This window comes from Sceloporus undulatus, chromosome 1 (assembly GCF_019175285.1).
Source record: "Sceloporus undulatus isolate JIND9_A2432 ecotype Alabama chromosome 1, SceUnd_v1.1, whole genome shotgun sequence".
In the NCBI taxonomy this organism is placed as follows: Eukaryota; Metazoa; Chordata; class Lepidosauria; order Squamata; family Phrynosomatidae; genus Sceloporus; species Sceloporus undulatus.
Genome location: NC_056522.1, coordinates 337703087 through 337719471, shown reverse-complemented (window position 1 = coordinate 337719471; position 16385 = coordinate 337703087). Strand labels below are relative to the sequence as shown.

General features: G+C 42.2%; 2 protein-coding genes across 4 annotated transcripts in view; one reads left to right on the top strand and one right to left on the bottom strand.

The window, feature by feature from the left end:
- The window catches only part of PROSER1 (proline and serine rich 1), a 321400-nt gene that overhangs the window by 42562 nt on the left and 262453 nt on the right, over window positions 1-16385 (bottom strand). The gene's annotated exons all lie outside the window — the stretch shown is intronic.
- SEC23A (SEC23 homolog A, COPII coat complex component) overlaps window positions 1-16385 on the top strand; it is a 33287-nt gene that overhangs the window by 7794 nt on the left and 9108 nt on the right. The window contains exons 8-14 of one of the 2 annotated variants that reach the window (XM_042448282.1): window positions 6758-6881; window positions 8913-8993; window positions 11943-12032; window positions 12594-12700; window positions 13260-13413; window positions 13828-13887; window positions 14560-14637. In XM_042448282.1, the coding sequence (XP_042304216.1) occupies window positions 6758-6881; window positions 8913-8993; window positions 11943-12032; window positions 12594-12700; window positions 13260-13413; window positions 13828-13887; window positions 14560-14637 (694 nt within the window). The remainder of the gene's footprint in view (window positions 1-6757; window positions 6882-8912; window positions 8994-11942; window positions 12033-12593; window positions 12701-13259; window positions 13414-13827; window positions 13888-14559; window positions 14638-16385) is intronic. The other variant, XM_042448290.1, reaches the window with a different exon arrangement.

The window sequence follows — 16385 nt, the reverse complement described above, 5'->3', positions numbered from 1 at the left end:
GAATATTTCTGTGGAATGTTAAGTAATTTTAAAAGTAATTAACACTTTCAGTATTTGTGTTCCCTTGAACTTTGCTGCTTGCACATGCTGGTAATTCAGTCAAACCTTCATGCATCTAATGAAATGGTCTGCAATCTTTGAAAGCTTAATCCATACTAAACCTGTTCATGTCCAAAATGCCATAAGACTGTTTGTTGCCTTTACAAATTAAAGTGGTGGTGGTGGTGGTGGTGGTGGTGATGATGCTGATCATCAGTATATATTTAATGCTCTGAATTGTTATCGTCAAGATTTGTTACTGATGTGGTATATAGCTGGTTTCCTAAATGTTATAGCAACTGAACAGCATTGTAAACGGACGTATGACAGACATTAAAAATTGGCCCAGAAAAGTGTAGTTGATGCATAATAATGCAGTTCCTTGTGTGTCTACTGAGAAAAAAGTTCCAGAGTTCAGCGAGCCTTATAGAGAAATATAGATATAGAATTTTGATTTAGCGAAACTAGCATGGTATTGTATTGCTATTTATTTATAGCCTGCCTTTCCCCTCAAAGTTGAGACCCATGTTTGCTAGTTTTTTAAAAAAAATAAATAGAAGTACAACAATGTAATAGAAAAAATAATAATATAAAATCATATTTACAATGCTGTTAAACTATCTATAGAATTAAAACGTGTTCCTTTAAAAATGAAGGATAATAGCAATAGTATATAGTATACTAAGAAAATACTTTTCTTGTAAACTGGTTCTCAAAAACTGTTCAAATTAAGATACCTTCACTTGTCAGTGAAGAGATAGCAAGGAGAGAGCCATCTTAGCTTCCTTAGGAAGGGATTTCCAGCGCCTGGGAGCAACCACTGAGATAGCTGGCCCTCTCTTGCCTTCCCAACACATATTCCTGTTAGAGTGATTGAGAGAAGCTATTTTGATTTAACATAGGCCCCATACAGACAGGCCAAAATAAAGCTGCTTCGAGTCACTTTGGAAGTATGCTGCTTAAATGATGCATGCATCCTAAGAGTCCGGAAGCTGCGCCAAAGCTGTGCTCCAGTCCTGAGGACTGGATTGTGGCTTTGGCGTGACTTCCAGACGCGAGAGAGGACTCTGCTTGCCGCTTGGAAGCGGCGTTTTGAAGGGGGAGGAGCCGGTGGGAGCGGCTTCCTCCATAAGGCCGGCCCGCCGGCCCCTGGAGAGACGCCAGCGCCAGCCCCACGCCACCGGGAGGGAGCGCCCAGCTCGGGAAGGACTAGCTCTTGTTAGGAGGGCGCTTGATTTGGTGTGCGAGCAAGCAGCAGGGAATGATTGTGATATTGTTCCCCTTCCATCATTGCTGTATTATGCGGGGAGAAGGAGGGTGTGGATGGGGGATATGGGAAAGGGAGGGGGGAGGTTATGGATGCGGGGGATGCTCGGGCTGGGGAGGGGGGGATAACATTGGCATGAGCGGAGCTCCCATTGAGGCAGTGTGGGACAAGGGGAGGTATGGCAGTGGGAGAAAGGACTTGAGTTACAGGGGAAGGCAGGATCGATGTGTCATATCTATCTCTCCTTCCTGTCCCCCTCCCAACCAAAGGAACCTGAGGGTCACTCCAACCGTGCCACAAACCCTGTCGCTGCTCCTGTGCAATGCCAGGTCGATTAACAACAAGTCCCACATCCTCCATGATTTGTTGGAGGACAATGATTGCGACCTGGCTTGCATTACCGAGACCTGGCTTGGGCTTGAGGGAGATGCTGTGTTGGCTCAGGCCCTGCCTGCTGGGTTCTCGGTGAAGGACCAGCCCAGGTTAGGTGGGCGGGGGGTGTGTGTGGCCTTGATACATAGGAACATCTTGTCTCTCACCAGGAACCACATCCGACAGACTTCCTATGTCGAGTGTATTTACCTGACCCTAAAGGCTAGGGACAGTCTAGGGATTCTGTTGGTGTATTGGCCACCCCGTGCGCTAACGGATTCCCTTAACGAGCTGACACAGCTGGTCGCGGAGTTGATGCTGGAGGCGCCCAGGCTACTTGTCCTGGGTGACTTCAACATCTCCTTCACGGCCAGCTATGTTCCATCCGGTGCGGCTCAAGAAATCATGGATACCATGGCGGCCATGGGCCTGTCCCAGCTGATTTCGGGTCCAACGCATTTTGCGGGTAATACACTTGATTTGGTCTTTTGTTCGGATGCGGAAAATCCGTGGGCGGAAATAACTAATATTTCCCCCCTGACATGGATGGATCACTTCCTGGTGGAGGCAAAAATCAAGGTCTCTACCCAGATCCCCCCCGGGGGTGGCGGACCTATTAGGATGGTCCACCCTCGAAGGCTGATGGAACCCACAAGGTTTCAGGAAGCCCTAGAGGGACACATGTTGGAAGTGACGGCGACTCTGTTGATGCCCTGACTGGTATTTGGAATACCGGTCTTTCTAGGGCTATACACAGTATCGCTCCCAAGCGCCCTCTCAGACCCGCTTCCAAACGTAAGCCCTGGTACACGGAAGATCTCCGGGCAAGGAAGCGGGAACTGCGACGGCTAGAGTACCGCTGGCGGAAACACCTTTGCTTAGACGACAAGGCTCTCCTAGACCAACTGTTAGAGGACTACGGAGAGGCGATACGAGCAGCTAAGAACTCGTTCTATGGTGCTCGTGTCGCGTCCGCAGAGTCGCGTCCAGCAGAGTTGTTCAGGGTAGTCAGGGAGCTAACTCAGCTCCTTCCTGCCCCGAACCAGATCCTTGAACCTTCTAAGGCCTGCTGTGACCAATTTAATAACTTCTTTGCGGATAAAACCTCTCGGATAAGCGAAGGTCTTAACGCTGGCATTAGAGCAGAACCTAGGGTAGAGGCGTCCAAAGCCTCCGTGGACTCCATTAAACTGGATCAGTTTGAGTTGGTAAGTACCGATGATGTGGACAAGATCCTTTGAAGCGTTCGGAAGACAACCTGCTCTCTCGATCCCTGTCCCTCATGGCTAGCGGCTCAGGGGAGACCGGCAGTAACGTCCCTCTTACGCCAGATTATTAATACATCTTTGAGGGAAGGGCAATTTCCATCTGATTTGAAATTGGCCATCGTAAAACCTTTATTAAAAAAGTCCTCCCTCGACCCCCTGTTACATAGTAATTATCGGCCAGTCTCGCTGCTGCCATTTTTGGGGAAGGCGATCAAGAGGGCGGTTGCAATCCAGCTTCAGTCGATCTTGGATGAAACGGATTATCTGGACCCATTTCAAACTGGCTTTCGGGCGGGTTACGGGGTTGAGACGGCCATGATCGCCTTGGTCGATGATCTCCGTCTGGGCATCGACAGGGGAAGCATGTCCCTGTTGGTGCTCTTGGACATCTCAGCGGCTTTCGATACCATAGACCATGGTATCCTTCTGGAGCGCCTGGTAGAGGTGGGAATCGGGGGCACTGCGCTCTAGTGGTTCCGGTCCTACCTCTCTGGGAGGTTCCAGATGGTGCAGCTGGGAGACGTGTGCTCCGATAAGAGGGCCCTTACATCTGGGGTCCCTCAAGGAGCCATTCTGTCTCCCACGCTTTTCAACATTTACATGAAACCGCTGGGAGAGATCATCCGGAGACATGGGGCGCGGGGTTATCAGTACGCTGATGACACCCAAATAGTCTTCTTTATGTCTCCGACTGATGCAGTGACCAAGGATGGCGTCTCTCCTCTCGTGGCCTGTCTGGAGTCAGTAATGGGCTGGATGAGGGAAAACCGACTCAGTATGAATCCAGAGAAAACGGAGGTACTTGTGATAGGTTCCCCTGGTCCAGGAATGGCGGTGGTTCCACCTGTCCTGAACGGGATCGCGCTTCCTGTGAAGGACTCCGTGCGCAGTCTGGGGGTGCTTCTTGACTCGCCGCTTCACCTGACATCTCAGGTGAATGCGACGGTCAAGAGCACCTGTTACCAGCTTCGGCTTATTCGCCAGCTGCGCCCATACCTGGCCCAGAGGGACCTTGAAACAGTGGTACATGCTCTGGTAACCTCTAGATTGGATTTCTGCAATGCGCTCTACATGGGGCAACCCTTATACCAAACCCGGAAGCTACAGCTGGTACAGAATATGGCAGCCAGGCTGATCACTGGTACTTCCAGGGCCAGCCATATTACACCTGTGCTAAAAGACCTGCATTGGCTGCCTATTCGCTTCCGGGCACAGTACAAGGTGTTGGTGATTACCTATAAAGCCCTATATGGCTTGAGCCCAGGATACCTGAAGGACCGCCTCTCCCCATACATTCCGCCCCGCACCCTCAGAACTTCTGGGCAGCAATTACTTAGGGTTCCTGAGGCCAGGCTTACCTCCACAACGAGGAGGACGTATTCCATCGCCGCCCCAGCCTTTTGGAACACGCTGCCCACAGAGCTCCGCTCGGCCACCTCCCTGGCTCAGTTCAGAAGGGATTTAAAAACCTTCTTATTCCAAGCTGCATTCCCCGAATGAAGTTCCAGCTGGCCTTCCTCCCTCTTTTGTTGGCAAGATGGTTGGCTGATGGGGTTTTTTAATTCGTTTTTAATATGTGTATTTTGTGTATCTTATTGTATTTGCTATGTGTATTTTGTTGTGTTTTACTGTATTTGATTTTATTATGCTGTTCACCGCCCTGATCATTGGAAGGGCGGTATACAAATAAAATTTTTATTTATTATTATTATTTATTAATACGCATGCACCATTTAAACAGCATAGAATCATAGAATCATAGAGTTGGAAGAGACCACTAGGGCCATCCAGTCCAACCCCCTGCCATGCAGGAAATCCAAATCAAAGCATCCCTGACAGATAGCCATCCAGCCTCTGTTTAAAGACCTCCAAGGAAGGAGACTCTATCACCCTCCGAGGGAGTGCATTCCACTGTCGAACAGCCCTTACTGTCAGGAAGTTCCTCCTAATGTTCATGTGGAATCTCTTTTCCTGTAGCTTGCATCCATTGTTCCGGGTCCTGTTTTCTGGAGCAGCAGAAAACAAGCTTGCTCCCTCTTCAACATGACATCCTTTCAAATATTTAAACAGGGCTATCATATCGCCTCGTAACCTTCTTTTCTCCAGGCTAAACATCCCCAGCTCCCTAAGTCGTTCCTCATAGGGCATGGTTTCCAGACCCTTCACCATTTTTGTCGCCCTCCTTTGGACACGCTCCAGTTTCTCAATGTCCTTTCTGAATTGTGGCGCCCAGAACTGGACACAATATTCTAGGTGGGGCCTGACCAGAGCAGAATACAGTGGCACTATTACTTCTCTTGATCTAGACACTATACTTCTATTGATGCAGCCTAAAATAGCATTGGCCTTTTTAGCTGCCGCATCACACTGTTGACTCATGTTCAACTTGTGGTCTACTTGGACTCCTAGATCCCTTTCACACATAGTTTCATTCAGCCAGGTGTCACCCATCCTATATCTGTGCATTTTATTTTTCTGCCCTAAGTGCAATACCTTACATTTCTCCGTGTTTAATTTCACTTTGTTAGCTTTGGCCCAGCTTTCCAGTCTATTCAGGTCATTTTGAATCTTGATCCTGTCCTCTGGGGCATTAGCCACTCCCCCCAACTTGGTGTCATCTGCAAATTTGATAAGTATGCTTCCAATTCTGTCATCCAGGTCATTGATAAAGATATTGAATAGCACTGGGCCCAGGACAAAGCCCTGTGGGACCCCACTGGTCACTTCTCTCCAGGATGAAAAGGAGCCATTGTTGAGCACCCTTTGGGTTCGGCCGGTCAACCAATTACAGATCCATTTAACAGTTCCTTTGTCTAGCCCACATTTTACAAGCTTCTTTGCAAGAATGTCATGGGGAACCTTGTCAAAGGCCTTAGTGAAATCAAGATATACTATATCCACAGCATTCCCTTCATCTACCAAGCTGGTAATTTTATCAAAGAAAGAGCATAGCTCCAAAGTGACTCAAAGCAGCTTTATTTTGGCCTGTCTGTATGGGGCCATATTTAACTTTCTCTGAATTGGAATAATTGGCTTGAATGCTTAGAAGACTGCAAAGGGGTTGGTGGTGGAAGGTCTCTTTCTCCTTCTTTGTTGTTGTGGCATCTTCCTGAAATCTCCAGCCTTTCCTGAAGGTTGGGAGTCCTTGTTGTGAAGGATGTGGATTGTGCCTTCAGGGGCTTAAGAAGAAGGGGCAGTTTGCTAAAAATGGGCAGAGTAACAGTTCCCACTTACAGCAAGTTACTCTGTCCAGCTTTTGGCAAGCCCCTCAGCATACCTTGTGACAGCTTTCTTTCTTAGGATGGCTCTGCAGTCCTTCATGAAGGCTTTTGAGGGGGCTGCCAGGGGATTGGGGATGGTGGTAGTGAAAGTTATCCCTCTTCTGTTGTTAAGTCTAAAGAGTATAAGCCTTTTATATTAAATCTAATCTGTTGTGAAATAGAAACCTTAGTGTTTGAATAGTTCTTCAATTCTGGTGGTAGCATTTTATAACTATGCTTTTTATGTTCATGACTGAGCAGAAAAAGTGTCAGCATGCCAGTGAATATGACACTTGTTTCCATAAACTGAAGCAGTATTTTTTAAAAATGTGTTGGCAACTTGTGAACACAGGGCACACATGGGTAATATCATAAAGAAGCATTATGGAATGGTGATATAGAGGACTTCACAGGAACAAGTATGAGAACTTGTAGAAGTAGGCCATCTGACAATTTAATGAAAAGCCCTGAACTGCAGCATAACTGCTTTTTGATGTTTTAGCTATTTGTGTATCTTACATGGTGGTTTTTTTTGTGTGATCTTCATGTAGGGGTTACATGGTAATGGGAGATTCATTCAATACATCCTTGTTCAAACAAACCTTTCAGCGTGTGTTTACCAAAGATGTGCAGGGGCAATTCAAGATGGGATTTGGAGGCACCTTAGAAATTAAGGTAAGATTTGGTATTACTATACTTCTTTTTAAAATATCAGCTGTTCCACATCACAACAAAGCTGTTGTAGTAAAATATTTAATATTTCTATAAGTAAGTCACCATTTCAGTTCAGTCCTTTAGTCCGAGATTTTAATGTGAAAATAAGCTTTTGAATTTAGAGTGACTGTGATCTTGCATTCATTGCTTGGCAGGAGTATAGTTCTTATTTCCACTGTCTAATTTACATAGCAGGTAACTAGGTGTCTTTTTTGTCACTGCAGATATAGATCATCTTCTAGCATTCTATGGAATATAGCTGTGTACACACATTTCCCTCTTTGCAACAGCTCATTTTTGGATGTTCTGCTGTTTTGACAGATTTTAATGATAGTCATAAACTGCACTTTTGACTCCTGCTCTGCTCTTTTAACAACTGTTGCTTTTCTCTCTCTCAGTGAACTAAACAACCCCCCCCCCCCCATTGACCTGGTGCCATCTATTGTTCAGTCTTGCATTTGCAAACTAAGAAAAGACTGGGTTCCGCTTCCAATTCGACTTCTTGACAGTCCTCCAATTCCTAACCTGTCAGATAAGCAAGGGCTTCCTGTATGATATATTCCGTTCACACTACAGTCGGCCTTTCTTATACATGGATTTTTTATACATAGATTCAAGTCTACAGTTTGAAAATGTTCAAAAAAAGTATAAATTTCAAATATCAAACCTTGATTTTCCATTTTTTATAAGGGACACCATTTTGCTATGTCATTATATTTAATGGGACTTGAGCATCCACGGATTTTGTTATACATGGGGGATCTTGGAACCAAACCCCAGCCTATAACAAGGGTCCACTGTACTTGTAGTATGTTTAATAAAAAGCTTGTTCTGTTGCTGGAACACAGAAACAGTACTGTAGACGTTATATAATTTCCTCCTATCTGTATAACACTTGGGCAGCAGAACATGAGATCAAGATTATAGTATGATGTATTTTTCATGTATATGCTTTGCCCCTGGAAGCACACTTTGAGAAGTAAGCTAATGTCAGAGAGGAGATGTGGTTTAGAGGAGCTACACACATGTTTTGCAGACAGGTTCAGATCTAATTTCTATAATCTCTCCAGAAATCCCTCTGTAGAGCAAGGGGTAGGAAACATATGGCCTTCTAGATGTTGGTCTGCAACTACCATCATTTTTCAGCATTGGCTATGCTGGTGATGTCTGACAGCAGTTGCTGTCCCATAGCATTTGGTTGACTATTTGTTCTTCTGCTATAGAAACACAAGCACTTAACAGAGGAAGTACTAGGCTGGATGGACCAATAATGTGCCAGCAAAGTGCTTAACTCAGTTTAACAGCTTTGTAGATTTCAGTCTACAAAATTATAGGGCTCTAAGGGACTTTGCAGGTATTCTAGATCAGATTCCTACTGTAAGAGATTGTTCATTATTCTCTTCCCTGAAGAGAAAAAATGCCTCAAGTTAAAAACTGAATAGCATGCAACAAATGTTTGGAAGGACTAGGGTATATAAATAACAGAACTGCTTTTAATGGAAGTAACATATTTAATAAGGAGTACATTGAGGATATTTGGTTGACCCACTCAGTAGTTCAAGGCTGCAGTTCTGTATTCATTTAGAGAGAGTAATGAACTCAAAGGACATTGAGTAGTCATTTATAGGATTGCATCATACGGATTCCTAATCTGGCACAAATACAAGATCATGGAAGGAATTTAACTCCAGCTCTGGAAGCTCTGGACCATTAAAGAATGTTGTGATTTATGCAAGAATGGGTTTGAGAAGAGGAATGACAATCAGTTGTTGTCCAGCAGTATCCTAGAAGCTGTTTTGCTAAAAGAAAAGCTGGCTAATTTAGTTCCATATTGAATAGACTGCATCAGTTTCCTTTATCCCAGCTATTTCTTGTTAGCACTGCTGTTATTGGAAAACTGGGTTTATAGGTATGCCAGGCTATAAGGTAATCTACATTTTGTAGGAATATGTTCATTTTATTATTCTTTATTTTGTTATATAATTTGTGTAGACCTCAAGAGAAATCAAGATATCTGGAGCTATTGGACCTTGTGTATCACTCAATTCTAAAGGGCCTTGTGTATCAGAAAATGTAAGTTGACTAATCACAATTTTATTACTTGAACATACAATCTGTGTCTTTTCATATATGAAACTTGTTGTGATAGGTCCCCTCTCCATGATGGCTCTGCAGTTCTAATCCTTGGGCTCCTGTCACTCTCTTTGTCCTCTTTCCTTTCAAGATCCTTCCCTGGATCAGGTACTTGGATCTCAAGATGATCCTTATATGGCCCAGTGGATATGTTGTTTTGTGGAGTTCACTGTAGAAAGCATGACCAGACTGATTAGCAGAACTAAACAGGAAGAGCCAAACACAGTTAAAAAAAGAATAAATAAGCAGAAGTTTATTAAGACATGTTTAGATCACATGTTAACCCCTGAACTATTTAATCATTCAGAGCTTTCCAAAATCCTATTTGGTTCTTCCCCCTGGGTGACTGTCCTATCTCTGTTACAGCTTTTTTCTGTTTCTAAGCCATCTTTTCCTCATATGTCTTCTGTCAGAGACAAGCCTCAGTTTTGTATATAGTCAGTCCTCCATATCCATGGATTCTTTATCCATGGATTCTTTATCGATGGATTCAACCATCCATGGTTTGAAAATATGCAAAAATATATAAATTCTAAAAAGCAAACCTTGATTTTGCCATTTTATATAAGGGACACCATTTTACTACACCATTGTATATAATGGCATTTGGGCATTCATTAATTTTAGTATCTACGGGAGGTCCTGGACTCAAACCCCAGTAGATACCAAGGGTCCACTGTACTTTCTCATCCACAGATCTCACCTCTGTCACAGCATTCCCTGAGCTTTGATTGGCTGGTACCAGTCAACCTTGCCCAGCTCCTTCCTTTAGAAGTGTGCTATAGAAATTATTCTGCTGGTCAAATCACCTTCAGTCCTAGTTTAGGAAAAAGGCAGGTGTAGCACAGTAACACAGTGCACTACAGTACAATAGTACAGCATTATTCTTAAGATCCTGTATGAATTATTATGAACATGTTTTTATTTTCAAATGCACAGTTTCCCAAAGTTTTGCTTTTTGTCTTTCAAACTTCAAGTCACCAGTGAGTTCTTTGGCTGATTTACAAAACCTGATACCTTCTTAATCAAACCTTTCTCTTATTTAAAATCTACTAGATACTGCTATTTTCCTGAATTTTGTCATTGCAGTGTTATGTAGGTGATTACTGTACATTGTATCAATGCTGTATTATAGCAAAAACCCTATGTCTCTACAGACTATTTGTTGTTGAGTCCCTTCAAGTCATTTTCGACTTAGAGTTGCCATGTCACAGGATTTTCTGGGACTGAGAGTGTGTGACTTACCCAGAGTCACTCAGTGGGTTTTCATGGACAAGCAGGGAATTGAACTCACCATACTTGCTCTGCTATAATAATAATAATAATAATAAAATCTTTATTTATATCCTGCCCTTCCAAAAGATCAGGGCGGCTTACAATAGTGCAACAAGTGCAGACAAAATACAGAGTTAAAAACACATAAACAACAATAACAACAGTTTAAAAAACAGCAATAAAAGCCCCTTAGCCCAACCTCATGGCCACGGAAGAGGAGGGAGGCCCACAGGATATTTAATCGGGGAATGCCTGCTTGAATAGGAAGGTTTTGAGGTCCTTCCTAAATTGGGCCAGGGTGGTAGATGAGCGGAGCTCCGTGGGCAGCGTGTTCCAAAGGGCTGGGGCAGCTGTGGAAAAGGCCCTTCTCGAAGTAGAAGCTAACCTGGCCCCAGGCACCTTCAGCAATTGCTGCCCAGATGTTCTGAGGGTGCGAGGCGGATTGTACGGGGAGAGGCGGTCCTTTAGGTAGACTATCAGTTTGGCCATCCAGTGGCTTAAGATATGTATGTGTTTGTATAAACTATACAGACACATATATATCTTAAGCCATTGGATTGCCAAACTGACAAATACATTGTTTAGGAATAAGAGACTTTAGAGGTTAGAAAGTAAGGATAAGCCTCAAAAGTTTATTTGACTCCTTGTGATGCTTCCTGGGTACACCACCACATAATTACTAATTATATCACCATCTAGCAGGAGAGCTGTGTATTTTTTAATGTATGCTAGTAACATCTTACTTAGTGACAGTATATTTGCCCAGTGTTTTGCTTGCTTTTAACCTCTGCCATAAAATGGCATTCTCTCTCGCCTTCTTAGGGTACCCTAAATACATCTGATGAAGTGACCCTCCAGTGTATAAAAATCCATGCTACCTTAAAATTTTTGCCAGCATAGTGTAGTTTTTGAGTATTGGACTATGACTCTGGAGACTAGGGTTTGATTCCTTACTCAGCCATGAAACCCACTGGGTGACCTTGGGCAAGTCACACTATCTCAGCCTTAGGGGAAGACAATAGCAAACATCCTCTGAATAAATCTTACCAAGAAGACCCCATTATAGGTTCACTTTAGGGTTGCCATAAGTCAATAATGACTTGAAGGCACAGAACAAGAAAAAAGAAGTTTCATCTGATGAAGTGACCTCCAGTGTGTAAAAATCCATGCTACCTTTAATTTTTTTTAAAAAAATTACACGTGTTGCAAGTTCTTGTTATGTGAAATTAATGTGCCAGTCCTAGGAATTCTTAATTGGGAAAAATAGCCATCTAAATGTATAAGCATTAGATTGAGTGTGCATTGGAACTGAGTGTAATAGAACTACCCCCTGGAACCTGTATAAGGAGGCAGCCCTTGCCACACAAGTTTTTAAAAAGTAAATCTTGTAACTTCCTTCTCTTTTCTTCCTTCTGATCTCAGTGGTGAGCAGCTGCTGCTAATTGTGTTATCTCATTACAGAGAGCAATGAACAATCTGTAACAAGAAATAAATTTGTTTATTTAAATTACTGAATCAGGGGCTTACAATAGTAATTGTCACAAATCTTAAAGTTGTGTTTGTGTTTAGTAAGATGTATTCTTTATTGCAACGTTGTTTGTATTTCCCTCCCAGGAAATAGGAACAGGAGGTACTTGTCAGTGGAAGATATGTGGACTTAATCCTAGCACAACTTTAGGATTGTATTTTGAGGTGGTTAATCAGGTAAGAGAAAAATCTGATAGTACACTTTGTTCAGAACAAAATAAAGGATTGTATTACATTCTTACGACTTTATTTTTGAGAGCTCCAACAAATACAAGAGTTTTTATTTTCTGTGAAGATAATCTGATATTCATTTGTGATACTGTTCCAATGGATGCATTTGCTTTAGTTTTTAATGTTTGGAGAGAAGTAAAAGATGCTTGATGAGGTTATATGGAGCACATAGTAAGAGTCCCAGATCCTAATTATGCCAAGCCTGATTTTAATTTTCAAAATTTGCCATATTAATATTAGTAGTTTGCTTCTTGAAGTGTTCTTTCTTGGAATCTACTCCAGTTTGGGATTAAATTAGAATTGAAGCTGGGGAGCCATTTTACTGACTGACCTTTCGTATAGAAGTTTGCACACCATGCAACATTTCTCAGACTAATTTCTATCAGATGATTTTCTAATTTTAAAAAAGTTTGCTAATGATGAGGATCTAAATGTAATGATCATTCTGAACAATGGTTTTATGATTTTGTTTAATTTAATCTTCTGGCTTTTCCCATTTCAAAACAGCACAATGCTCCAATTCCTCAGGGTGGACGAGGTGCCATCCAGTTTGTAACTCAGTACCAGCATTCAAGTGGACAGAGACGTATTAGAGTCACTACTATCGCCAGAAAGTAAGTTTTAGTTTCTGATATATTGATCTAGAGTTCTGTGTAATATCCACACAGTTTAATATATGCTTTCAGCATATATTATGTTTTAGTCTATTAAGTTACTTTATATTATATTGAGCAAAGCCATGACTGTAAGGTCCCTTAGGGTCTTTTGCTGTGTTTGAGAGAACTTCTAATAAAACAGTTTATTGCTTGCACATTAAGACAAAATTAGAAGTACTTACAATTAATACGTGCTATTTTTAAAAACAAAAAACAAAACCCATTAAGTCACAAGAATTAGAGATACCACATGAAGTGACCCTTTTGTGTTATTTCCTTTAGGGAAGCCTGAATTATTCGTGGTACAGTGTTCAGACAGGGTCTACAAGAATCCTTCTATTTGCTTTGCAATGTACTTCCTCAGTATTTGACCCAGAATTTGCATGAAGGAATGTGTTTTTTTTAAAAATAGACTTGGAAAAGTAATATGGACTTGGAATTGTCTGCTGTTGAATTGCTAAGTCTTTGCTAATTTTTAAGAGAAAAATAAGACATTATTATTATTATTATTTTGTAGTTGGGCAGATGCTCAGACACAGATTCAAAACATCGCTGCTTCTTTTGACCAAGAGGCAGCTGCCATTCTTATGGCCAGACTAGCTGTGTATCGGGCTGAGACAGAGGAAGGGCCTGATGTCCTTCGATGGTTGGACAGACAACTTATCAGATTGGTAAGACCTTCAGAATGCTTTAAAATTCCCTTGTAAGCTTACTTCTGTTCAGTGTTGCTAATCACCTATTTAGAATTGTACTCAGGATAGATAAAAACTGGGTTTTCAACATGTACCCTCTATTCCTTACCAAAAACAGACAAATGCAGAAAGGAAGAACCAAACTGGAAGACACTGTGTGTATGTATATGAAGGCAAGTGCTGGGTTGGATCTTGCTCACAGAAAGCATCCCCCAGCATCCATTGATGGAAGTATGAGAGGTGTTTGTTTTTGGCTAAACCCCCTTCCTGCTTGAACCACTGTTGAAATCTTTAGGCGTTTTGATGGACCTTCTCAAACATCATGGGAGCTGACTGTGGGTTTCAGGGGAGAGATGAAAATAAAAATTACTTTCTTTCCCTCTTTTCCATGAGCTTTTTGCTGGATCAAAGGCCCTTGTACTCATGGAAAGTCTCCCATCTATGAGGGGGAAGGTAAATATATAATCCAGCTCATTTGGGATTACAGTACTGGCATTGTAAACACTGTATCCTGCTTTTCCTGCTATCTTTTTCTATATGTGTCCAGTGGCACTTCTGGCCATGTGTATAGGTGAAATATAGCTCTCAGATAGGAACCAATTTAAATGACAAAAACTCCTTTAGATTTGAACATCATAAGGGTCATGCATGACATGATGCCATTTGTGCAACTAGCAATTGGGCAAATGGCTATTTTTAAAAGTCAGTAGCTGTTGAATATCCCTCCTCCAATATGGCCGGGGACACTGTTTTTTTAACCCTTTATCTCCTTCTGCAGTCCTGATTTGGCTTCTGTATAAGTGTTGAAGTTTGTCTTTCTGATTTTCAGTGCCTGCTGTTTGTAGAGGAAAGATAACCCTCATTAATGCCAATGAAAACTTTCCTTACATTCCAAATAAGCGTATGGCTCCTGATCTGAAATGGCTCCTTGGGCATATACGTTTCTTAAAATGGGTGGTGAAATGTGGATTCTCCAGGTATTGTAGGGCTGCTGTTCTCATCGGTTCCAGGCACATAGGCAGTGGTTAAGAGAGTTGTAATCCAACAGTATGAACAGTATTTCTGAAAATGTTGTGACAATAGCAAAAGTATTATACTGAGAACTTGATTTTTTTAAAATTTCAGTGTCAGAAATTTGGAGAGTACCACAAGGATGATCCAAGCTCCTTCAGATTTTCAGAAACATTCTCCCTTTATCCACAGGTAGGAAGGAATTGAAATAGATAACATTCATATTAAATTTGAATCCTTTCTTCATTGTATAAATGTGCTAAATGCCCTTGATGGATATAAAAATGGGTTGTAACTTTTTTAAAAAACGCAATTAAGAATTAAAGTTGGGATTTATAATACAGTTACATAGTATTTCTTAGCATCACTTTTCACCTTCTGTCTTGCTCACTTTTTCTGATTGTGTACTTTCAAAGGATCTGTGCAGTTTCTGGTTTTGTGTTTGTTCTTTGCCAGTACAGACCAATCCAGACATTGGTCATTAAAGTTATGGTACTAATGCAGGTTGCCCTTGTACTTTCTTCAGGGTCAGGACAGTTACAGAGAATGCTTTCACCCAAATAAAAAGCGTCATGGCAAGTTGCTTTGTGCAGTTCTATTTAAGTATAATATATTCTTGGTTTCCCGTCTTTCATTGTGTTCTTGTAAAAGAAACTGAATTTACTGCAAATCTAGAGCAATGTGATAATTTTAAAGTAGGGGTGAGAATCATGCAGCCCTCCAAAAGACATTGGACTGCAACTCCCAGCATTCCTGAGCATTGGCTATGCTGGCTGGACTGCTGGGGATTGTAGTGCAGCACTGGGAAGGCTGTGTGATTCCCAAAGCTGTTTTGAATGTTTTCTTGTTACCACATCATCTTATTAATTTTCTTTTGTCATTTGATGACTTGATTTTTGTAATCCTAGGGCAATTACAAATTGAACAAACAAAGAAAATAAAGTTTGGGAAGCTTTTGATAGATTAAACCAACTACCCAGTTGAAGCATATGAATCCAGGTTTAACAAAACCTTACATAGAGGGGAAACAGATGGGGAGGATGGGGCGGCTTGAAGCTGCTCCTTCCGAAGATGGATTGGGGCTGTGGCATCCACACGCTGTGGCCCCAATCTGTCTTGAACCTGGCCCAAAAAGAACTACAAAGATCTGTTCCTTTTTGGACTGTAGAAAAGCCTCCTTTAGCGGCTGTGCCACAACCCCATGGTGGCTTCAAGACACTCTGGTGGTGTGTGGTGTCTGAATGCCACACTGCCAGAGCATCTTGAAGCTGGCCATGTCTGGGCAGCCGCCCAGCTTCCATGCATCATGTAAATGCTGTGTTCTGATGATGCCCTGAAGGCATCTTCTAAGGGCTGTCTGTTCCATCCCATAGTTACCTTAGTGATATTTTTTCAGGACAGATTGAGAGTGGAATTTCTACTATAAATGTTATTAGTTACTGTCTAAAGCTTGGGTGTGTTTTTAAGTGTGTTTAAAGGAAGTAGTGGAAATGGATTTCTCCTCACCATAGCAGTCTCCTCCACAAATATGACACACCAAAATGCTGTAATATATGTTTACTGAATGGATTATGCTGTAGTGCTGTGAGAGGAAGGGTATTCTGGAAAACAGAGCAGATCTAGTTGAACTGCCACGGGGAGGAGGAGGCAGTGAATCTCTCTGGATCCAACTCAGTTCTTGGTGTACAAATGTCCATTGGAAAAACCCTTTCTCTTTTTGGCATTTGGCTGCATCTATGCACAAAAATGATAGCCAGCATTGTGTAGTGGGTTTGAGCGTTGGACTACAACTCTGGGCATGAGGGTTCGATTTCCTGCTCCGCCATGAAAATCCACTGAATGACCTTGGGCAAGTACCACACTCTCAGCCCAAAAAACACTAATGATAAGTTTGCCTTAGGGTTGCCATAAGTCAGAAATGACTTGAGGGCACACAAAAA